This window comes from Siniperca chuatsi, linkage group LG18, assembly GCF_020085105.1.
Source record: "Siniperca chuatsi isolate FFG_IHB_CAS linkage group LG18, ASM2008510v1, whole genome shotgun sequence".
Lineage (NCBI taxonomy): Eukaryota > Metazoa > Chordata > Actinopteri > Centrarchiformes > Sinipercidae > Siniperca > Siniperca chuatsi.
This window is the reverse complement of record NC_058059.1, coordinates 9,322,683-9,345,342: the sequence shown is the minus strand read 5'-3', so window position 1 is coordinate 9,345,342 and position 22,660 is coordinate 9,322,683. Positions and strand designations below refer to the sequence as shown.

The 22,660-nt window shown below is 41.0% G+C and overlaps 1 protein-coding gene across 12 annotated transcripts in view; it reads right to left on the bottom strand.

Annotated features, from left to right (window-relative positions):
• Window positions 1-2,198: 2,198 nt before the first annotated feature.
• LOC122865140 (probable E3 ubiquitin-protein ligase HERC1) overlaps window positions 2,199-22,660 on the bottom strand; it is a 44,396-nt gene continuing 23,934 nt past the window's right edge. For 3 of the 12 annotated variants that reach the window (XM_044173134.1, XM_044173141.1, XM_044173135.1), the window contains exons 41-80: window positions 22,350-22,560; window positions 21,469-21,638; window positions 20,561-20,644; window positions 19,495-19,681; window positions 19,257-19,384; window positions 18,737-18,963; window positions 18,251-18,510; window positions 18,024-18,076; window positions 17,724-17,921; window positions 16,982-17,147; window positions 16,643-16,892; window positions 15,933-16,161; window positions 15,538-15,812; window positions 15,121-15,248; window positions 14,553-14,680; window positions 13,394-13,621; window positions 12,391-12,518; window positions 11,989-12,188; window positions 11,655-11,769; window positions 11,330-11,461; window positions 11,051-11,149; window positions 10,265-10,438; window positions 9,891-10,175; window positions 9,709-9,774; window positions 9,406-9,531; window positions 9,179-9,317; window positions 8,752-8,933; window positions 8,095-8,250; window positions 7,869-7,991; window positions 7,575-7,677; window positions 6,836-7,005; window positions 6,568-6,706; window positions 6,294-6,463; window positions 5,942-6,111; window positions 5,542-5,707; window positions 5,352-5,428; window positions 4,981-5,233; window positions 4,704-4,856; window positions 3,126-3,431; window positions 2,199-3,029 (exon numbers count right to left, since the gene is read on the bottom strand). In XM_044173134.1, coding sequence (XP_044029069.1) covers window positions 2,844-3,029; window positions 3,126-3,431; window positions 4,704-4,856; window positions 4,981-5,233; window positions 5,352-5,428; window positions 5,542-5,707; window positions 5,942-6,111; window positions 6,294-6,463; window positions 6,568-6,706; window positions 6,836-7,005; window positions 7,575-7,677; window positions 7,869-7,991; window positions 8,095-8,250; window positions 8,752-8,933; window positions 9,179-9,317; window positions 9,406-9,531; window positions 9,709-9,774; window positions 9,891-10,175; window positions 10,265-10,438; window positions 11,051-11,149; window positions 11,330-11,461; window positions 11,655-11,769; window positions 11,989-12,188; window positions 12,391-12,518; window positions 13,394-13,621; window positions 14,553-14,680; window positions 15,121-15,248; window positions 15,538-15,812; window positions 15,933-16,161; window positions 16,643-16,892; window positions 16,982-17,147; window positions 17,724-17,921; window positions 18,024-18,076; window positions 18,251-18,510; window positions 18,737-18,963; window positions 19,257-19,384; window positions 19,495-19,681; window positions 20,561-20,644; window positions 21,469-21,638; window positions 22,350-22,560 — 6,740 coding nt within the window. In that variant the 3' untranslated portion in view covers window positions 2,199-2,843. Of the gene's footprint in view, window positions 3,030-3,125; window positions 3,432-4,703; window positions 4,857-4,980; window positions 5,234-5,351; window positions 5,429-5,541; window positions 5,708-5,941; window positions 6,112-6,293; window positions 6,464-6,567; window positions 6,707-6,835; window positions 7,055-7,574; window positions 7,678-7,868; window positions 7,992-8,094; window positions 8,251-8,751; window positions 8,934-9,178; window positions 9,318-9,405; window positions 9,532-9,708; window positions 9,775-9,890; window positions 10,176-10,264; window positions 10,439-11,050; window positions 11,150-11,329; window positions 11,462-11,654; window positions 11,770-11,988; window positions 12,189-12,390; window positions 12,519-13,393; window positions 13,622-14,552; window positions 14,681-15,120; window positions 15,249-15,537; window positions 15,813-15,932; window positions 16,162-16,642; window positions 16,893-16,981; window positions 17,148-17,723; window positions 17,922-18,023; window positions 18,077-18,250; window positions 18,511-18,736; window positions 18,964-19,256; window positions 19,385-19,494; window positions 19,682-20,560; window positions 20,645-21,468; window positions 21,639-22,151; window positions 22,199-22,349; window positions 22,561-22,660 lie in introns of those variants that run through there. The other 9 variants (XM_044173143.1, XM_044173144.1, XM_044173145.1 and 6 more) reach the window with 9 other exon arrangements.

The window sequence follows — 22,660 nt, the reverse complement described above, 5'->3', positions numbered from 1 at the left end:
GCAGAGAGTTCAAAGTTCCTTTCAGGTCCAGATAATCCCTTTTTGGCAAAGAGGTCTAATCAGCTTTTTAAAAATTGTATTGTTCCAGGGTGTAATTCCAGGCAGGATATTTTTGTTTGTGGTTGTATTTGTGTGGGTGGATCTACATTACAACTTACTGTCTGGTAATGTCCTCAGTCTCCCTAAATGACCTCTGTGTCTACATGCATTTGCAGTAGGACTTAATATAATATACCTGAATTCACAACTGCATCACAGTAGTAGGAACCGGTTGGCTCCAGGCAGTAGAATTCAGCTGTACCAAATATTTTTTGACATCATTTTTTTTTCCGCCTTGGCCTTTCCGAATGTGTGTACTTGTTAAGTTGATAGATGGATGTTATATTTATACCTAGCGAGGGCTCTCATGAAAAATTCTCCCTCTCTCAGCTGCAGGGCTGCTGACTGCAGGTCGAATTCTGCCTTACTGGCCACACCGCACACAGGGAAACAGATGGGTAATAAGGTCACAGCAGACGTACCTCTCACTAACACAGACAAATTGCAGACTCGCCAGCTGTGCTGACTCAGGACAACATTAGACTCAGGGGAATTGAATTAAGATCTCTTTTTGTAATAGTTGAAGTTGTTGCTTTGTGTGTTATTTGCCTTTCATGTGGACGCTATTGGTAAATGTAAATGAAATAACAAGGCTTAAAAGCTCCAAAAAGCTATTTTCTCTGTCAGCTTTTTTAATATGAATGCTGGTTTTCTTAGCAGTTTAGAGAGAGATCTATGTATTTGTGTTTTTCTCTGTGCTCTTCTCACTGGTTTGAAGTCGATGGGGCTCATCTGGAAAAACTTAATGTCATGTAGGCTACCTCCATGCACCAATCAGGATTTAGCAATATTTAAATCCAAACGTGATGAGTTGTGTGGTTGTTTGCTTACTGTATGTTGCCAGGCCTCTGTCAATCGAATCTGAGCTTTAAAGATGGCAATGTCAGTCTGTTGGTCGGCCCACCACTTTGGTCCAGACATTGTGTACAGACATTCATGGTCCCCCAGAGGATAAATCCAACTAACTTGGTGAACTGGTGATCCCCTGATTTTTCCTCTAGTGCCACCTGCAGGTCAAAGTTTTCATTTATTCAGTGAAATATCTCAACATCTACTCAATGGATTGGCACCAAATTATGAACAGACATTCATGGGTCCCAGGCGATGTAGTCTACTGACTTTGGTGATGTTAAAAATATCTGCTAAACATCAACATGCTAGCATTATCATTGTGAGCATGCTGACATTAGCATTTAGCTCAAAGCACCGCTGTGTTTAAGCTGCTAGCATGGCTATGGACTCTCCGTCTTGTTGTAAAGACTGTTACATAGATAGATACATAGATAATCAGGCAAAGACAGCAAAACAGTTTGATGTGTCATTGATATCTGGACTATATATAACCCCAGGAAATATCCAGTATGTTTCACTACACATAATTATAATAATGCAATGATTACTGCAACATGCAATATTCTCTAGCATGTCCTGAACAAAAGAGCATATATACATATATTATTCTTATTTCAATAAGATCAGCCACCTGAATGTTTCTTTAGGTACTTCTGATTAATTTTCAGCCCACATAGCAATACGTTTGCCCTTTGTTCTCTCATAAGTTAGTGACTGCATCATCTTCAAAAATTCACGTAATGGACCCTTTCATTCCCGATAATTCTGAAGTACCCTAATTTTGGGCACAAGATTTAGAGAAGGTTGACTGACTACAACATCATAAATTATGTTTTCCAATTAGATTTCTGTTCCAAACATAGACAACACTTCTTCAGAGTTTAAAAAGATCTATCTGTAGTATGAGGTGGTGGACAATGTTGTGCTCCAATTCTGTTTGACTGTCCTTAAGTCTTTGTCAGTGTTGATCAGAGCATCCTAACTGATAATTGATAAAACACACTGGTCCTAATGGAATTTATCTCAGGCCATACATCAGGATCTACTATATGTACTCATTTTGTTTACATCATACACAATTGTATTTATCTCAATCTGAAATGAATGAGCTACAGTATATTTGACCTACTAAATGAACTACTGTAGGCGCATACAGTATGAGAAACTAACCCACAACATACAGTATTACAGATGATCACTTATTCTGGTTGGAAATATGAGAATAAAGGTCAGACTTACTATCATCATTTCTTACTATCATCCAACAAATTTTATTCTGATAGCCTCAAACAATCCACTCTTTAGCCTCTGCATATTTATACTCTATTTACACTTCCTGTTTTCAGTTGGTCTATGCACAATATGCAGTTGCCCATGTATGCAATATCCCATCCACTGCTAATACAAGCAAGCTTTTACATTCACTTTCTCGACAGAATATTCACTTAATTCATAATCTGAATGTATGTACTTCTTGTGATGTACACCCTGATCTTTTTCACTTTTGGATGCAGAGATTTCAAATACAATTCACTAAAAGTCCTTATTTAAACACTTTATTTTACAATAATACTGCCTTTGTAGGACAGGTCATTAAATTATTACATATTTTCAAACAAACAGGCACATTAACTCTTTTATTGTGGCTTATTCACCTATATTTTTAAAAATCTTATTCTGTATCCCTGTAGTTTTGATTCAGAGTAAGCACTGCAATAATTACAACACCTTGCACAGTTGTAAAACCAAAGCTACACATATCTTTAAATCAACCAACATATAAACAGTACACTACCATACAGGTTTGGCGAATAAAAATGTGTGTTCAGTGCATAATGTGCATGGCATGGGAGAAGATACATTCATCACACTGTTGACCACAGGTAGCTGCTTCAGTCCTCTGCGTCGGAGCTGTCTGCTGGCTCGGTGTTGTGGGTCAGCATGTAGTTGTCCATGTCGATGGAGGGGCAGTTGTGGATGGAGTAACGCAGACGCTCAGCGAGGATGGCCTGGCTTGTGTACGGGGGCAGGCGAAACAGAAAGAAGCAGGTCTGAGCAGTAGGGAGGCCGTTGACGGGCTGAAGGAAATGATAAGGGAAAAAAAGTTTGTTTGTACTGTTAATATGCGTTTGTTCTTGTGAACAGGCTTGTTACTTTGTTAGCGATGACCTCACCCTATCAACCTTGATGATTTGGAACTTCTGTGTGATATCAGCTGGGTTGGAAGGCAACCTGGATCGGCCAGAGACGAAACGTAGGAAAAGCACTCGCTCCTCATTGGTGAACTCCTCCAAGCTCTGCCAAAACCAGCCAATGAGCTGGTGGCTCTCGGTGATGTCACGGTAACGCACCAGCTTCTTCAGCATCTCAACAGAGACCTCTGGCAGGCCACAGACCAGCTGCTCCAGCTGCTGTGCTGTCAGCAGGGAGAGGAGGGGCACAGGGATGATGGCGGACATGCCCTCTCTGACTGATGCCACCTGGACACAACAGAACAATGTCAGCTTTGATACTTCTGAGGATGAGATAAAGGGAACAACAACAGTACAACAAACAGGCTGTCTAGTGAGCACTAATGGAAACTGGTGGGCAGACTGGGTGTTTAAAATGGATGCACAGTTTCAGTAGAGAGAAATCCACACCAAAGTTTTTATTGTACAATAAAATTGTCTGTTTGGTGAATTTAGTTAGAAGAAATTACTTTAATTTTTTATTTATTTTTTTAAACCAGCCACTTTAAAGTCTCATCTTAATGCCTTAAAAGGGCGTGTTTACTTGCAGAGGGTTTAAAATGCTTGTTAAGGTTTCTACTAGGGCAGCAACTAACGACTATTTCTGTTGATTTCTCAATGAATTGTTATAATGTCAGAAAACAGTAAAACATGCCCATTATATTTTCCCAGAGTCCAATTTATTATTCTTAGCCTATTCATGTTTGACAGGCTGGAACCAGTGAATTTTTGCTTTAAAAATGACTTTAACAGTTAATTGATTATCAAAATTATTGCTGATTGATTTTCTTTAGATTGACTAATGGATTCAATGACTAATTGTTTCAGCTCTAGTTTCTACATCCATACCAATATAAAGGCGGTGACTAGAACTTTATTTGTGGAGCTCAAAGTAAATGAGAAAATGTCCCAGTTACTCTGGATACACAGGCCTCATTGTCAACATCTTTCATTAGGAACGGTTTTCAAAGGATAAACAGTGAAATAACAGTGAAAGCTGCCCACAACAGTTATTTGTCAAACACTATTCCCTTTTACTGCTACTTTGAGTCTCTTTTAGTAATCATTTCAATCAATCATTTGATTAATTTAGTTTTTTCTGATAAAATCAGTATCACAGCATTTTATAGGTAAACAAACTGTAGATGCCTATGCAAGGGAGCATGCATCAATAGGTTTGTTGCCAGTCAGTTTTTATGACTGCTGTTGTTGACCTTGAGCGCAGAAACAACATTTAGCATAATGTAGCTTCATCCCATTGGTTTGGGAATGACTTTTTGACTGTGTTCAGTTTGCTGATAGGGAGTATGATGTTCCCTCCTCCAGACTCTGTCATAGCTTGTGTAATGATAGACAATATGAGCTACTGAAGACTGCACAATGGGGGTCAAAGTGACACATGAAATAGACTTATTACTTTGGTGTATCAGTATTCCCTGATATCCAAATATGTATCAGTTTGCATGGTTACAGCTTAACAGGTCTGCTAAATACACCCAAATCATTCTCCAACAGTTAAACCTGTGAATCCATTTCATGCAGCCTGTAGTCCAGAGCTCTCTCCACATATTCAGTCCGGTTGGCAAAGGTCAGGGAGATGTTTTGACCTCCAGGAACAACAGGTACCAGCCTTCCATCTGCACTGTGGGCCATAAACGAATCCAGTGGGATCATCTTCAGAGGGAGATATGGCAGGAGTGAAAAAGAGTTAGTATAGAAAACATCTTTCAGCTTAGAAAGTTGAAGATCTACTGTCATTAATGAACTCTGCAATAAGACAATTTGCATTGTATCTCACCACATGAAAATTATCCTCTGTGATTCCACTGTTTTCCAGGTGAAGGATGCCTTGGAGGGTGCGGTAGGTGAGCAGGTCTACCTCCTCCAGGTCAGGCCCTCCCAATGGCATCGAGCAGAGCTGTTTCCACACCCAAGGAGCCAGATGCAAGTCCAGAGGTTTCTTGGTACGGATAGCCACAGCCATGAGGATTCCCAGGAAGCGAAACTGGACCATGTGATCCTCTGAGAGTGCCGCTGGGTTCAACAGGAACCTGTGAGGGTACACAGCCAATGCCAGAGGTCAAGATCATTCTTCAAAATTTGATGTTCTGCTATACTAGGGTATTGTTTCGGTTGGTGACAATCAAAAGATGACTACAAAATGTGCACCTGTCAGTGTTGCTGCCCACATCTGCAAAGCTGTTGGGGGTATGAATCAGAAGATCCACCACACCAGACTGCAACTCCTGGTGAAAACACATTGTAATTTGTCAATTTACAAAAAGCAGAGACTATTCCAGGCTGCATTATTAGCTATCTCCGTTGCTCTTAGACCTTCTCGGTGTGGTTTCCATCCTACCTGGCACATCTCTGTGATGGTGTCATCAAACACTCCTCCGGCATCGTCGGCTCCCTCTCCGACAAGCTTGACCTTCCAGGCTCGTGATGGAAGCCGCAGCTCCAGAGGATTCAGGCTCACCACTTGCTTCGCAATCTGCACAAAGATGGGCTTGCTCGAACGCCCTCTGTGGGAGTGTAAGAGAGTGGACATCAATCAGTGTTTTGATGACATACTAACACATAAAACAGACAGAAAATTGCATTCAAAAGACAATGTAAAAAAACATGCAACTAAAACAACCAAGGTGCCAGACACAAGTCCTGAAATAGTTATTTTAGTCACCGCCTATTTTTTCACCAGCTGACCCCTGAAGACATACGGATTCTGCCAATGGACTAAATATCATGGCCATCCTTACCTCGTGGAAATCCGTTTCACTGTGATCTGTGGCCCATATGTTTTGCCCTGGGTCATTGTTCTACCAATGGAGCGCACTAGAGGCAGAGTGTTGACCTTGGGTGACAGAAGGCCTCTGAGCTCACCCCGGATGATGGCAGTCGTCCCTGAACTGTAGCGTGAAGTGGAAACCTGGATTGAGGGAAGGACAGGGAATAAAATAGGAGGAAGTGAATGAGGCATTAAAATGTACAAATGATAGTGATGCTGAGAGAAGACTAACAAGCAGCAGGTGCATGATTATTGGCAGTTCAATTATTTTCCCCCAACATTTAACATATTAAAAAGGGCAGAAAATGGGGATCAAAGATTACTGGATTCTTGGCATCCAGGTTGAGCAGCTTCCAGGACTTGTACATGAGATCAGAAAAGTTGTAGAGTACTCTGAGGCGCATGCTGAGGACATCAGGGCTGCAGTCTTTCAGAGTGTTGTACTGGGGAGGGACTGACTGGGGAAGGCCTAGCTGGAAATTTCCAGGGCTACCTGGAGATGAAGACAACAAATGGGAGTCCCAAGTGTATTCTCTTTCATGGATCACAGCTGCAAAGAGTGTTTGCATGTGTACATGTACTGTACTGTGTGTGTACCTGAGTTTTTTGTCGAGGTAGAGGGGGTGGTCCATGCTGAACTGTGGCAGCGGCCAGCGGAGATCTGTCTGATATTCTTCCCCTGGAGGGCTGTTATGAGGGTGGGCTCCTTCACTGGGTTGGAGTGTCCAAGGCCAAGCTGGAACACACATATAAATGACAACAATACAGTCTTTAGAGTGCTTCTGATGTGCAATGAAAGCAAACTTCATATTGTCAAAGTGTATCATTTTATAAAAGATATGATTTATAATATGATGTTGGTTACCTGTCCCTCGCTGTTGCAGCCCCAGGCATAGACGTCTCCAGTGGAGGACAGGGCGAGCACATGTTCACAGCCCACAGCAATGTCTTCTATGAACAGCCCCTCCAGAGACGGCACCACCTGGGGGCAGGATTTATTCTTCAACATGGAGTCCGGCAGGCCGATCAGGCGCTCTGAAGGATGATCAGAAGGAAGCCAAGTAACAAATTGGCATATACAAGTCTGCTCAAAAAATAAACCAACAAAATTGTGCCAAGTAAGTTGGTGAATTGATTTAAAAACATTCTAAAGAGAACTTTCCCACTGTGTTAAGCATTAACACTTTTTTGTCAAAAACAACATCCTAGGTAACTAGCATAAACATACAGTTCAGAAATTTTTAATCTCATGACCCATAAATGGCATCGTCTAAAAGACCCAGTAAACAAATAGGTGACTAAGTGGTAGCTTCATAAAAAGACACCGTGGCAGACAGCAATGGACGCCAATACAATTAATACAAACTATTTTACACTTTTTAGATATATGTACAAATTAGATTCATTCTTCATGTGTTTGTGTTTATGTTGAAGGGTCAATTTAAGAATTTTCAATCAAATCATTTACACTTAAAAGTTAGGTTTTTGCAGCATAGTTATGACATAAATAAGAGACACTGTAGGTGTTTAAAAAAGTAAATGGAGACACAATGTAGCAACAGTATTTTAACTAATAATGCAGCCTTTTTCACAATAAAATGTACCTTGTCCAAATGTGTAAACATGTCCATCACAGGCCAACGCCACAGAGAACTGAGTTCCACAACTGATCTTCTTAATTCCCTTGTTGCAAAGCTGATCCACTTTCTGAAAATATGAACAGCCAACAATATTATTTCATCTATACTATATAAAAGCCCTCAATTAAAATAATTTTTTTTAATAAAAAAAGGGAAGCAACCACGTACATAACAAATGACCTAAATGTGACATAAATGTGTCTGTCTTTTGATTATTTATAAATCACTAGATAAGCACAATAAGCACTGTTAACTTACCTGAGGGTAGTATTTCGCTGTAGAGGAACCTGTTCCCAATTTGCCATAATCCCCCTCTCCAAATGCCCACACAACCATGCCATCAAGGGATAGCACTAGTGTGTGGTTGAGACCACATGACACCTGAGAAAGATAACCAAGTTAGCTTTGTTTAGTTATATTTTAATCATTTTTCATAATCATAATCTGAGTTTAATAATTAAAACAAACACAGTCCATTTTTTACCTGTCCCACATGATATCCCTCTAGGGCAGCCACCCTCTCAGGCAGCATTTTGTTGGATGTTGACCTTTGACCCAGACGACCAGATTCACCACTGCCGAAGGTGAACAGTTTCCCATCTGCTGTTACCACAGCTGAGTGCCGGAAACCACAGGCAAGCTGGGAAGAGAAAGAAAAGCCATATAAAAGTTTAAAAAAATATAGAGTTAAATTTGTTTTATCTATGTCTATAACTTCAATTCAATAACAAATGCAAGACTTCTCTTCATTCTGACCAATATAGAAGCCAATTGTTTAAGGACACACGGTTACCTGTTACCTGATAACCTGGAAGAAGCTAAACTTTTCTGAACTAACCATACAAACAACAAAAAAGTTAGACTAAAATACATTTGCTCCATCACTGAATATTGAACATATTGATGCACTGTATTTTCCAAGCTAAATCAAGAAAAGCAAAAGCAAAAGCGAGTTGCCACTGTAATCAAGCAGCCTTCCTATAGAAATATGTCAAAGGAATGAAGGTTCATGTGTGAAGCAGTACTATTGCCTGTCCAATGCCAGTTAACTATATTATTACTAACTTTCTTAACACTTCCAGCAATACAGCATAAAAGCACAAAGCTGTCCCACAGGAGTTCAGGGCAGATTTATCTCTACCTGAATGACATCTTCTCCTTGTAAGGCCTCTATCTGTTTGGGTCTCCTCTGCCTTTCACTGTTGCCATGGCCAAGTTTTCCGAAATCTCCATCTCCCCAACTGAACACCTCCCCAGTCTCAGTCAGGGCCATGGAGTGTCCATCAGATCCACAGGATGTCACCAGTTGAGTCACCACATACCCTGCACACAGATCAAAGAGTCAGTGAAGCTCAACTTATAAAAATAAGTGAGGAGAAAATAATGACAAATTAAGCCCAGTAGCTACCACATTAAAATGTAATACTGCAACAAAAATAGTTATTTTTGTTCCTTTCTGTTGTGGATAAAAACATTGTTTGAGACAACAGTGAAAATTTGTCACAACATCCAAAAGCAGAACAGCTCAGACTTGGGTTCTTAGGCCTTGGCTTGGATGAATACTGTACCTTGAAAAGCAGAGATAATAGTGGGGACATAGAGATCATCAGAATTCCCCTGGCCCAGTCTGCCATATTGTCCTTCTCCTACAGCCAGTACTGTCCCATTGGACTGGACCAGGAAGGTACAGTTCTGTCCACACACAACCTGAATAACAATGAAAACACCCACAAAGGAACATGAAAAAACAGTAGCCGTCAAGGACAGTCTGTGTCCTGAGTGAAAACATTGATACCTGTTGTGTCTGTAACAGAGAGGGTGCAAGAGTAGGCATCATGAGGTTGGTTCCCATTCCTGCCAACTGTCCGTAACGTCCGTTCCCCCACAAGTAAACCTCACTCTTCCCCCCTTGTTGCCAGTCCTAAGAAACACAGTAGGTGAAAAAGAAATTACAATTTATTATAACACTTCAACTAAAAGAAAATACTATCCAACTGTGCATACATAAGGTAAATTAAAGGGAACTAATCTTTATGTAGCTTACAAATTGTTTCTAAAGGGTGTACTGTGTACTGTTTCAAGGTGGCTAAGCCGTTACCTCTGGTCTGGTGGTAGCCCATGACATCAGCTGTTCATCCATCCTGAAGCTCCACTTACTATTGTCCTAGAAGACATAGAAATGTCTCAATAGATACTTACATTAAGGAAATTCAGATTCCTGAAATATATCCAACCATTTCCTACACAAACAATAGCACAAAGAGGATTTTCACCACTCACCAGTGCCTTGGTGATTTCAGTGTCATCCACCTCCTGAAACTCTGAAACAATGAAGGATTCTGGGAAAGCAGTACCGCTGGCAATGGCCTCAGCACTGCGGACAGTAGTGGCGAAAGTGGCGAGCCAGCTCCACTCTGATGGGCAGGAGTGGGCATCAGGACTGGTGTGGTGTAGGGGGTGTGGGTAACGGCACAGGTGTTTCTCTAAGGACAAACCAACAGTCAAGGAGGCCAGGCTCTGCAGGAAGGCACTGTGGACTAGCTGGTCACCGGCTGCCACATGGCTCTGCATTAAAAGAAGAAATTCAAAATCAGGTCTTAGCTGAGGCTCACAAAACAACACAAAAACTTTTACTGAAAAGTTTCAGTAATGACCCGCTCATAGCTGTACTGCTCCTGCAACAGCAAAGGCAGCCTCTCCAGGAAGACAGCCAAACAAGGCGCCCGATTTAGACCCAGGATGTTCTGGCTTCTGAGGACCATACGACAGGAAGCTAGCACGTGATTTTGACTGATCCAGTCAGGGGTGCAGTAAATCAACAAAACGTCCTGGGAAAGAAACAATGACAGAACAGAACTGTAAAGTAACAAAAGCAAGATAATAAACTGATAAGTAATATATAAATAAACATTAGTATAGAATAATATGAAGAAAAGCACTGTGATATTCTGGCCTAAAGAAGTAGTTCAACATTTTGGAAAATACGCTTATTTGCTTTCTTGTCAAAAGTTAAATTGAGGATCGATACCACTCATGTCTGTATGCCAAATATTAAGTTAAAACCAGGAGACAGCTAGCTTAGCTTAGCATAAAAACTGGAAACTGGGGAAAAACAGCTAGCCTGGCTCTCTCCAAAGGTAAAAAAAAAACCTCTAAAGCTCACATATTAGCACATTATATCTAGTTTGTTTAGTATGTACAAACCCTGATGTGTAAAAATGCTAAGTTGTGGCTAACTGTTTCCCCCTGCTTCAAGTATTTGTGCTAAGCTAAGATGGCGGTCTCATGGCTGTAGGTTCATATTGAACGTACAGATATGACAGCTGTATAAATCTTCTCCGCTCACCCTCAGCAAGTAAACACACAAATGTATTTCCCAAAATGTCAAACTATTCCTTTAATGTTTGATAGAAATTGAAGTTATGAGCAATCCAAATTACCTTCGACCTCCCAAAGCAGGCAGCTACACCCAAGTTTGGTATCCAGGCAGTACTGACGACTGAACCCAGACCTGTAACGGTCTGTGAGACTGAACCATCCTGTAAGATGCACAGAGAAGCAAGAGGATTAAAACTCTGAAATGAGACTTCTGACAGATTTATATTAGTACAATATACAATAATAGTTTAATTGTCTGGTAATGTTGCTTGTTAAGTAAGTGATCCTTGTACTGACTTCAGGTCAAGAAGTGGCAGCAACAGTGAATGTTGCTTTCTGACCTGTAAGGACCAGATGTTGAGCAGTCCCCCTATCCCGCCAGAGACCAGAGCCAGTCCACTGGAGCAAAATGAAAGGGACTTGACTGCCGTAATGTGGCCATGAAGTACAAACACACACTTTGCACTCTCCTGCTGTAAAAAGAAACAGAACTGGATTATTACATGAGCTAAAATCAAAAGGTGACTATCGCAAACACCGCTAGTCAAGATCAAACTAAATGAATAACTGACATATAAAATCCTGATAAGATTTAATTATACCAAAATGTCAAGATAGTAGAACCAGGGCTGTAAAAATAAGCTCCAATAGCAAACCCAAACTGACCTTGACATCAGTGCTTTTATCCTGGCTTGGGGGGCTGTTCAATAAGTTTGGCAAAGATACAACGGTACCCCCCTGTGGCAGTGTCCAGACATGCACAGAGCCATTCTGACAACCTCTATAGAAAAATGGAGAGTATTAAATGAGAATCTATGACAAACATATGAACAAAGGAACTTGAAATTAAAGTTGGTATATCAGATTACAGCAATAATCCTTCTCTTTCTTTGTATAGTAGCATTGTTAAGGTTTTTGTTGTTAGGTTAAGGGTAATGTTAAGAAAGAGGCAGAAATTATTTAACCGAGAAAGAAAAAATAATTAGTTATGTAAACTCACACAGCCATCATGAGCCTGGGATCCGGTGCTCTGCCAGCGAGTGGGCACCATTCGGCGATGTTAACGGTGCTGGTGTGAATGAGGGAGTGGAGGGTCACCCAGGTGCACCCAGAGCGCCCCAGGATCTTCACTACCTCCGATCTCCCCAAACAGAGCAGCAAGTGTCCTGTGGGGTCCCATTTTAGAGAACTCACACTATCCTGGAGAGTGAAGGGAGGGAGAGTGGCGTGGTCAATAAAAGAAAATAGTGGAAAATTATTTTATGTAAATTCTATGTCACAACATGAAGACAACAAAGTCACATATGTAGACTGACTTGGGTGTGAAGTACATACAGTTGTTTATCTTTTTTGTTGTGCTCATAAGCATACAATGAGTGTGGAGTGCATTTTGTAAACAAACCTGGAAGACAGACAGCACTACTGACTGCTCATTCTCATAGGTCTCAGTTGTGGCCAAAAGGATCTTTCCATTGGGATATCCCACTGCAAAAGGCTTGTCTTCAGTGTGCCAGGCAACACACTGGGGAGCTAGGAGAGATCAGAGGAGAAGATCTTGTAAACGAATAGTTCGACATTTTGAAAAATACAATTGTTCGCTTTCTTGCTGAAAGTTAGATGAGAAGAGCGATACCACTCTGATGTCTGTACACTAAATATGAAGCTACAGCAAGCAGGCAGTTTACAGTAGCGTACTGAAAAGAGACAGACTGAAAGCAGAGGGAAACAGCTAGCCTGGCTCTGTCCAAACCTAAAAAAAACTCCAGGTAGTCATTGATTCTGGCCAAGAAATAGTTCCAGCATGTAACTTCCTGTAAAACTGCAACTTGATGTTTTAACATTTCTGTTTGTGTACGGATTAAACAAACAAGATATAACGTGTTATTTAGGGAGTTTTAGATGTGCTGGTAGGTGAATTTGACAGAGTCAGGCTAGCTGTTTCCTCCGGCTTCCAGACTGTATACTAAGCTAAGCTAATCACCTGCTGGCTGTAGCTTTATATTTACTGCACAGACAACAGAGTGGTATCGATCTTCTCATCTAAATCTCTGCAAAAAAGCGAATAAGCATATTTCCCAAAATGTCAATTCCTCAAGAAGTGTACTAAACCTCAAAAATTATATGATCCCAGAAATGTCCATTCCCAATGTCCATCTTTTTTAGTCTGTAATCGACTAAAACATCGACCATTCACAGTGAAAACATTAAATATAATAAGGTAAATAATTAAGAATACGGTTCTATTCAATTTGAAATCTTCTTTGTGTGTCACTGTCTTAATGTAATGCCTCCCTCTGCGATTACAATAAAAGCCCATAATAATATCTGGTAGTATGTGTCATGAGAAATATTCAATTCTGTTAGGTGGTTTTAAACAGTAACAGTGTGTGTAGCAGTCTCCTCACCCTCTTTCCTGTGGCAATGGGTGAGTTCGGTGCTCTTTACATGCAAGTCTATCTCTTGCATTGCGACCTGCAGCCAGCAGAGGGAGCCATCCAGCCGTCCCACCAACAGGCTCTCAGCAGGTCTGTTCTTACAGGCCGCTGGCTGGTCAAGAACCCACAAGCTGAAGGCCTGAGCCCAGCAGAGGGCTGTGACCCGAGACACCTGAGCCTCCACATGACAGTGAGAACCTGTAAAGGAACAGAAAAATTCATATTGTAGAAACTACTGTTCTAATTATTAGGAATCTTACAACTCTTTAAAAGGCACCCTCCACTAAAAAAAATGTGTTTTGCTTATTGTTACTTCACTTGGATGTTTGGATACTTTTAACGTTCATCTGCTGAAGAATGAATGTTTCTCTGTGCTCATCTTAAATCTAGTTTTAATGCATGTACATACCAGCAGGATTTTGCCAGTCATGGTCCAATATGAAACTTATATAAGTAAATGCACTGCATTTATATAGCGCCTTTCTAGTCTTCTGACCACTCAAAGCGCTTTACACTACATGTCAGCATTCACACACACATTCATACACTAATGGCAGAGGCTGCTATGAAAGGTGCCAATTTCTCATCAGAAAGAAACTAATGCTCATTCACACACACACACTCACATACCGATGGCACAGCCTTCGGGAGCAATTTGGGGTTCAGTATCTTGCCCAAGGACACTTCAACGTGCGGGCTGGGGGAAGCTGGGGATGGAACCGCCAATCTTCCGATTAGTGGACGACCTGCTCTACCTCTAAGCCACAGCCACCCCATCACATAAGTGTGATGTGGAAACGTGAAACCTCCAGTCTTAAAACATGTCTTTAAGGCCAAACTTTGCTTTCAGTGTGTCGCCACTGCTGCTAGGCCAAACAAAGCCAAAGTAGTTAAGCTCACTTTGGACAAGGTGATGTTACTGAAGCTCGGTTAAACAGCAACATTTCAAGTTACAGCAACCAAAAACTGTTCATTATACACACGAGCATGGACAATCCCCCTACAACATTTTGTTTTGTTACATTGCTGAGAATAAGAGAGAATAAACTAGAGCAATTGTTTTCCCCCCATAGTAGTGATGAAATTAAAAATATGCCAGACTAGTAAAGAGAAAAAAAGCCAGACTTACCCCTGATGTTCATGATGTTGATGTGTTTGTTCTCTGGGGCAGCCAAAAAGTTTCCCCCTGTACTCCAGTACACAGGAGACATGTGGTGACATCTACCGGCCCTCTCACTGCTTGATCTGTCCGTCTTACTGCAGAGAGAGTCAGAGGAAGGAAAAGTTTACAACTATAAGTAACCCCATTTCTTTGATAGCATAGCATTCAGAAATGTTGCTATATAAGTCTTTCTAAATCGGATATTCGCAGATATTACATCTGGATAAAATTAAAGTTTTAGCAGTTAGTCACTAACCTTGCATCATACCCACTAGCCAATGGTCAGATCATCTATAAATATTTCAACTTACATTTCAAAACAATTATTACAAGCTACAGCACAGCAGGCATGATGCCAAACAATCAGCAACAACAACAGCAAGTTCAAGCACTTCACACATAAATGTTGGTCCATGTTATTTGAAAGTTACCTTCAATTCACTGGTATAAATATGAATGGATATTCTTTTAAAATCAGCACAGACACAGAAAAACCCTCACTGGACAAAACACTACTGAAACAAGCAGACATAACCTGGCAATGCAGGAGAAGGTGGTCTGTAACTCCACAGTGCTTTGGTTGATGCTCCATAGTTGCACCACCTTGTCCTGAGAGCATGTAGCCAGCAAACTCTGCTCACTGTTCCAGGAACAGCTGGTCACCTGAACAGAACAGAAATAATATATGAAATTGCAAGTGGCCAAGTTATACCCAGGTCCAAGGAGACTTGAATATTCCCACAATTGTTGGATCGTTTGTTTTGGAGTAGAAATGAACATCCACATTGTTTACGTGGATACAGTAATAGATGGACCTGGCTTTATTAGTTTCTAAGCTGATTTCTTTCTGAAAAACAAACCAAAAAACATCTCATCCTGTTGTGAGAACAAAGGAAAAACTGTTTGGTCGTTAAGGTTACAGCAAAAAGGGTAAACATTGTGAGTCCCTCACCTTGTTGTAATGCCCTTCCAGCCTCTTGAGAGGACATTTGCGCAAATCGCCAGCCAGGTCACTGTATGTTTGGGGCCGATTAGGACCATCCCTTCCCGTGGCAGCCAAAGCTTGGACCAGCTGCTGTGCTGCCCACTGGCGGTGTTTACTGGTCAGCCTGGCAGACAGGACACATGCTGCCAACGCATTAGCCAGTTCCAGGGGATCCACTCTGACACTCGGGTGGGGTAAAGGGGAAGGAGGCAAGGACGAAGAGACCCCTTGGTTTCCTGCATCTAGGTCAAACAGACACATATGAAGAGCAGCGCTACCATGAACAACAAAATCACAAGATTTTAAACGCTATAATAAATAATTACACATAACAACTATTTAAGTAAACTACTTTCTCTCACCATTAGCCTCATGTTCAGCTCTATCTGGGCTGTAACAGTGAACACCCTTTTCAGTGAGCAGGGACACCAGACTTTGTGTGACCAGGAATGTAGGGGGCATCTGCTCATTGTAGTCCTTCTGTTGTTGGGCTCCTTGGGCTGCAGCTGTTAGACTGGAATTCAGACAACCTCTCTGCTGCGGGTCATTGATGGCCCCGATGTTCACCCCTGTAGCTGCTGCCATTAGGTCCTACATGCAGTAATATTAAAACAATATTAAAATTTTAGAAATTCCATCCACTTGCTAGCTGTTACGTCAATAATCCTTTAAAGGCAGGATAATAACATGTTTAAAAGTATCATTATTTATAATTAGTAGGGCTGGACAATAAACCAAATTTATTAATTACTAAGATTGTGAATCTTTTACTGACCAGATTTTCATCCAAATATTAGCCTAAAGTCCAGTCCAGAAGTCCACAATTAAACTGATCACACTATTATTAATTCAGACAAATATGTAAAAATAAGCCAGTACAAAAAAGGAAGCGTCATTTACTGATATATTAAAAATTACCTTTATTGTTGTCAAAGACAAATGTGACACTTTGTGATATAGAAATGATATAGTGAAATAGTTATTGTGATGTAGATTTCAGATCACATCGCCCAGCCCTCGTAATTAGCATATACAGTATTTATAATTAGTGGATTGACCGAAGAAAACTGACCTGAGTGCATATCTCCACTAGCTGTCTGTAAGCAGTAGGGCTGTGCGACACCACACTGCCGATGGCTGAAGAAAGGAAGCTGAGGCAGGTGGAGTTGTTGCGCTCTGTCGCCAGTCCGTTCACACCTGGCTGTCTGTCCACACAGGTGTGAGCCCTGCCCCCTGCTGCTAGAGTCATTAAACGAACCAGGATACGAATATCTGCCAGACCCAAGGACTCTAGTCCGTTAGACTGGCTACACACTGATGCACTGGAGAAGGAGACAAAAGATGACTCTTGAAAGCACAATGAATTGGTGAAAAAAATATATCAACAAGGCTTTATTGTGGACAAATGTACCTGGAGGCAGTCTGAGATAGTGCTCTCATCACCATGCTGTAAGCTAGCAGAATCTGGGCTGTGGAGGTGACTCTTCTTAAAGCTTTTAGTCTATCATGAGAGTCCCTCAGTGATACTGCCTGCTGTCCAAGGCTCAGAGAGGTCTTCTGCTCAACAAGGGCATTCCCTGGTGAGGAAAAACACATATCAAAAGGCATTCTATTATGGTAAATCATTGGACAAATCCCTGATACATCTTGTTAAACTCACATTTTTAAAGCCAAATAATGCCGGATAATGCCAAAAACCAGAGACAGTACATGAAAACCATGACATGCTTATCTATCTGGTGTTAGCATGCAAAAAAGTCAAAATACTGGATCAACTGGGGACAACTGGGTGTACTGTATGTGTGCTGCAGATGCCAGCTATGATAAATGAGTGATGAGTCACTATGCTGCAGTAAAATTGGCTGTTATGGATTCTCCTGCAGCCAACAAGCACAGAGGGAATGTGGGTGTGTGTTACAAGTGGGCTAAATCTTTCATCAGAGATAAAGTTACAGAAACATTCACTGCAACATGAACGAGAGGACAGTAAGCTACTGAGTAATTTTGACCTAATGATCTGTATATGGCCAGCAATTTAATATTTAGAGGTGTGCAGATAAAGTGTCTAGAATGCATTAGCAAATGACAGGACTTTGGTCTTTCTATACCAAAACTAGCTAAAAAAATAAATTAAAAAAAACTAAATATAATACCATTGGGAGCTACTGTTCTCGTAGGGTCAGCTGAGCTGTAAACCAGGGCTCCGAGGGGATCTGGCTCAGTGAAGGCAATGGGGTCTGGCACCAGCTTCTTTTCAGTCAGCCCCAGTGGTCTCAGCAAAAGCCCAAAGTCCTCCAGTCCTGTCAGCTTGTCTGTGTCACACTCTTCTTGGTGGTTTATTTCCCAATCATCTGAACAAACAAAAGCACCATTCATATTATAACATTTATTATAAAATCATTTTAAAGATTAAATCACGCTTCTGTACCCCATTTTAGAGTGGCCTTCCCTACCATCAGAAGTGCTATCCAATTGGCCAATCAAATCAGATGTCAGACCTTTAATCCTGAAGCAGAGGACAGCAATGATAAATAACAAGCTATATAACCAACAAAAAAAATTCATATCGTATACATTTTTATGAAAGTATGGGAACAAGAAACAGTCTAGAGGCACCATTATTGGTTGGTATGTGTAGTGTGTTGTATGCATCCATCACTTCCTGTATTATCTACCATACCTTTCATATTTAGAACTCGGATCGCTCAGGTTTGCAGCCAGATACTTTTCCCTGCAGGAGCTGCAGAGGAGGTAGAAGGGGAAATTGGAGCCACACTCCCCTTTGAACCAGACATCCACGTAGGACCCAGTGCTGTCGTAACCCTTACGTGCGGCACTCTGACCGCAACCTGGGTGACGCCGCTTTATGTGATTGTTAAATTGCAGGGTAAGGGTGTTGCACAGCTCACACTTCACCATCTGACTGTGTTCCTCTCCGGCCTAAAATAAGGGTAAATAGATGGATCATGATATTTCTAGTAAGGACGATGAGAAAACAGAGAGAACAGGCTTACATAACAAAGACATTCTGAGGCCCACAAGCAACACAGTGAACTCTTTGTTGTTTTGTATTTCAAATTATGACATGTATATTTAAAGTTGTATTTTTGTTTTGTCCATGTCATGCAGCCTTGGTGATGACACTGTGTGTGTGTGTGTGTGTCACCTCCACTATCTGGAGCGTATCTCTCTCCAAGCTGAAGAATGAAGGGGTGAGCAGGTCCTCATAAGTTTCTTCATGGTATGGGTCATCCATGTAGCCCAACTCTGACTCCTCCTCAACAGAGTACGGATGAAACTCCACCTGTTCTGGCCAATCACTGACCGATGTGTGTTGTTGGTACAGCTGCGGGAGGGGGTTGGGTGACGGCAAGTCTGAAAAGATGATGTTCGCTTCAAATGAAAATGCAGACGTATAGTAAATGTGTGAATTTAGTTTTTAATCAGCAACAAAATGATTTCATGGAAGTCTGTCTTGTTATTATGAGTCACAGCACAGGTTGATCACAATATTTCAGTCGGGTAATGGAAGCTTAAAACCAGCATGTAGACATTTGTGTTTTTTTTTTTTCTTTTTTTTTTTTTTTTTTTTTTTTTTTTTACAATGTTTGCTGTTAAACCAACACATGATCTAACACAGCTTTAATCAGCACATTTTATTTCAGGTTCAATGCTGTGACTCTGACCTGCCCTTCGGAAGGAGGTCCTCTGACTCGGGCCTGAGCGTCGCCGGCGTGCTGGAGGAGGTCTGTTCCTAGTGAGGTGGACATCCAAGAAGTTCTCCCTTTCTATCCAGTCGAGCCCTGGCAACAGACTATAAACAAAATAACATACAGTCCATCATTCTATTGGTTGTATCTATAACAATGATAGTACCACAATGCCAGTACCAACTGAAAAATGTATGTTCTTCAAATCCCTGACCTTTCATTGTGTTGACTGGTGGGGCGCTCAGGACATTGTACCGTCTCTGGCCCATCTGGCGACGGGGTGTCAGGAGCACCTTCCGGTCTAGATGACTCAGCTGCCTGCGGCTCCTCAGTCAGGGGGTGCTCTAGCATCCAGCTGGCCAACACCTCAATGGTTTGAGAGTCCAGGTCACCTGCTACATCTGGGAGGGACCACAGGGAAGTTGAACTGTCAGAGTTCAAAAAGAAAAGATGGATCATGGAGTGTTGCACTGCTAATTCATGTCGGACACCACCACCAGATGATCATGCTTCTGTGTGCTGCCTGAGTTCAGACTGGCACATCTGCTCTGACGATACAGAGTGTGTGACGAGGGTTAGTGTACGAAATTGTGAAATAGTAAGTGAGGGAATACCTAAAAGTTTAATAATCCGGGGAGTTTATGTGATCGAAAAAGGTGGTGCTGAAAACATTAGAATGTACTGTATATTGGTGCAATGTGTAAATGTGTATCCATATACTTTCCCTTGTATACTTGTCAATAACACATATATGATCTGTGCCATGCATGAGCAAAGAATCATTTGTTCACTTTTACCGTGTGGTGAAATCGTAGTCTTAGAAGCCGATATATTCTGTGTGCAAAACTATCCAACAAATTACATTGCTCCAGGAGGTACAGTCTCTGAGGTACAGATTGTTTTGAGGCAGAACAGCAAAAACAACATGCGCTCTTTGATTACCCTACTAATAATAATACATATAAAATATATGACACTTGTAATTTAGTTGCTTGTTATTTTTGCTTTAAAACAAAAACATTTATACACCTGGGAAGCCTCAGTTGAGTTCCAGCATAAGTTAACAGAAGAATATTAGAAGATTATTAGAGTAAGGCTTAACACGATGCTAAGACAAACAATGCATTTTTTAATTCAGAAACTTCATACTGTCCATACTGTTCAGTATTTCAAATACTACAAAAAGGCTGCAGCACACGGTGAATGACAGATGTTTAAAACAGAAAGCACATGAAGAAAAAATTTTAGTGATATCAGACACACTCCACACAAAGCAGTACCTGCTGCCTCCATGGCCCAGTAGATATGTCTCATAGAGAATCCCATTTCTAGCAACCGACTGGTGACAAACATTTGTGTCCGTTCTGGTGGTTGAGGAGAAAAGGAAAAGTACACAAAAAACAGAAAACTAAAACAAGCCCACAGCTCCATTTTGAAATTTTCATACGTGTAGACTAGTGAAATTTGTCAAATTGAAATTATTTTCACATTTTGTTTTATTTTTCCCTCCTCAGTTTTTGCTCCACTTTATTAGTTTACAGACTACGAAAAACTACTCCATCTCAAGAGAACCTATTCAGTTTAGCTTTTATATCCCCAATGAATGATTAAACCTATTAATTACCTATCCTGTTAATCCTAATGTATCCTAAAATATGCAGTCAGAGCAATGACCTTAAGTCTAATTCACCTCCCAGAACTGTTCAAAAATAATACCAACATAACTGATGATGAAAAAAATGGTGCCATTCAAGCATGTGAGTGCACAAACTGTCATGCATGCATTCGATAGTTTAAATATCATCTCTGTCCAACAGCAGAGCAAAACACATGCTGTTTTGAGCAGTAGATCAGTTGTGACAAATAGCTGAACATATAAGACCATGCAAAAGACACATAGTTCCCACTGAGTAATCATAAATCTGCTTTACTCCTATTACCATGACTTCATTTTTAAATTACATTAGTAGTATGTTTGAATATGAAGCCAGCATGGGGAAAAAGTTTGTTAAAAATTGAACTGACCAGCAGGGCTGGAATGATCAGCAAAGCTATTCTCTTTAACACAGTATGCCATCTATAACTTATCTTAAATAAGGACAAACATTTAAAGTAGACAGTTTTTCTACTGCTATGTACCGAAGTCCGACAGCTTTTCCCCCATTCATGTCTCTGCACTTGTTCTTACCCAGGCTACTTCTGGCCTGTGTGCTGCAGGGACCTGGTTCCATGAAGCTAGTCTGCTGCTCTGTGAAGGCATCACAAGAAGCAGAGCTGGCCAGGTTGAAGCAAGGGTGCAGCACGGGGGGAGTGCTAACCAGGCCGGTAAGCGTAGGAAATCGAGTTAAGACCATGTGCCTAGAGGGAGTGAAGATACAGTATATATAGTAATAACAAAGTGCAAGTGGTGTAACACTGCCAGTTTTCAGTCCTGATCAAACATTTGAAATATCAAGTATCTGAAGAAACAACCTGATTTTACACTTGGAGATGCCTAAAAATCACAATTAACCAAGCATGTATCCTTATATGTCAATTATTTGAATTATTTGCTCAAGCCTGGTATTTATTGTTGTAGTATCAACTCACATTCAAAGGAGGTGGTACAATATGGGCTTTATACAAAATATTTGGCAAAGAGCTTGCTACTATTCTTGTCAAAACTCTCCTCCCTGAAGGGCTTTCATTTCCTGTTTGATTATAAAGCACTGAAGCTGGTTGTTTGTTTGCTTCTTGAAAGCAGAAATAACACTGACACTATGGTCAGCTGGCTGGGTTAGGAGAAGAACAAGCAGGCAGAGTTGCAGCCTAGATTAAAGACAGTGCAGGCAGAATCCTCACTCTCTTTTTTTCATATACATCCTAACTCACCCATTCCCTGGACCTCAGAAAAGCTGCTGCTGCCAAAAGATACAGTTCTGTAGTAATCACAAATCACAACTTGAGAATTGACGATAACTCTAGTTATTGTGTTTGTGTCCATTCAACATGTTTCTGAGAACGTGCTGGACTAAGCATTTAGTATGAATTACTCAACTAACATTTATGGTTAACCCATTCTATACTCACTGGAGGAGGCTGATGGGAAAGAAAGGGTTGAAATTATCAAAGCCATCTGCCTGCAGGTTTGTTGGCAGAGAAGATGCCAAGTCAGTATTAGAGGAAGAGGCAGAGGCTCTGTTTGATTGGCCAAAGATGGCAGTGCCTTCTGAACCCGCGCTGTACAAGGACACAGAGCTGGAAGACTTGGAAATGGTCTGAGACAAGTGGTGGCCAGATTCTGCAAGGACAAGGTAGAGAGGAAGGTTAGATCACACCCAATACTTATTATTATACAATATTTTTTATTTTGACCCTGACTACAACAAAACAGCTGTTTT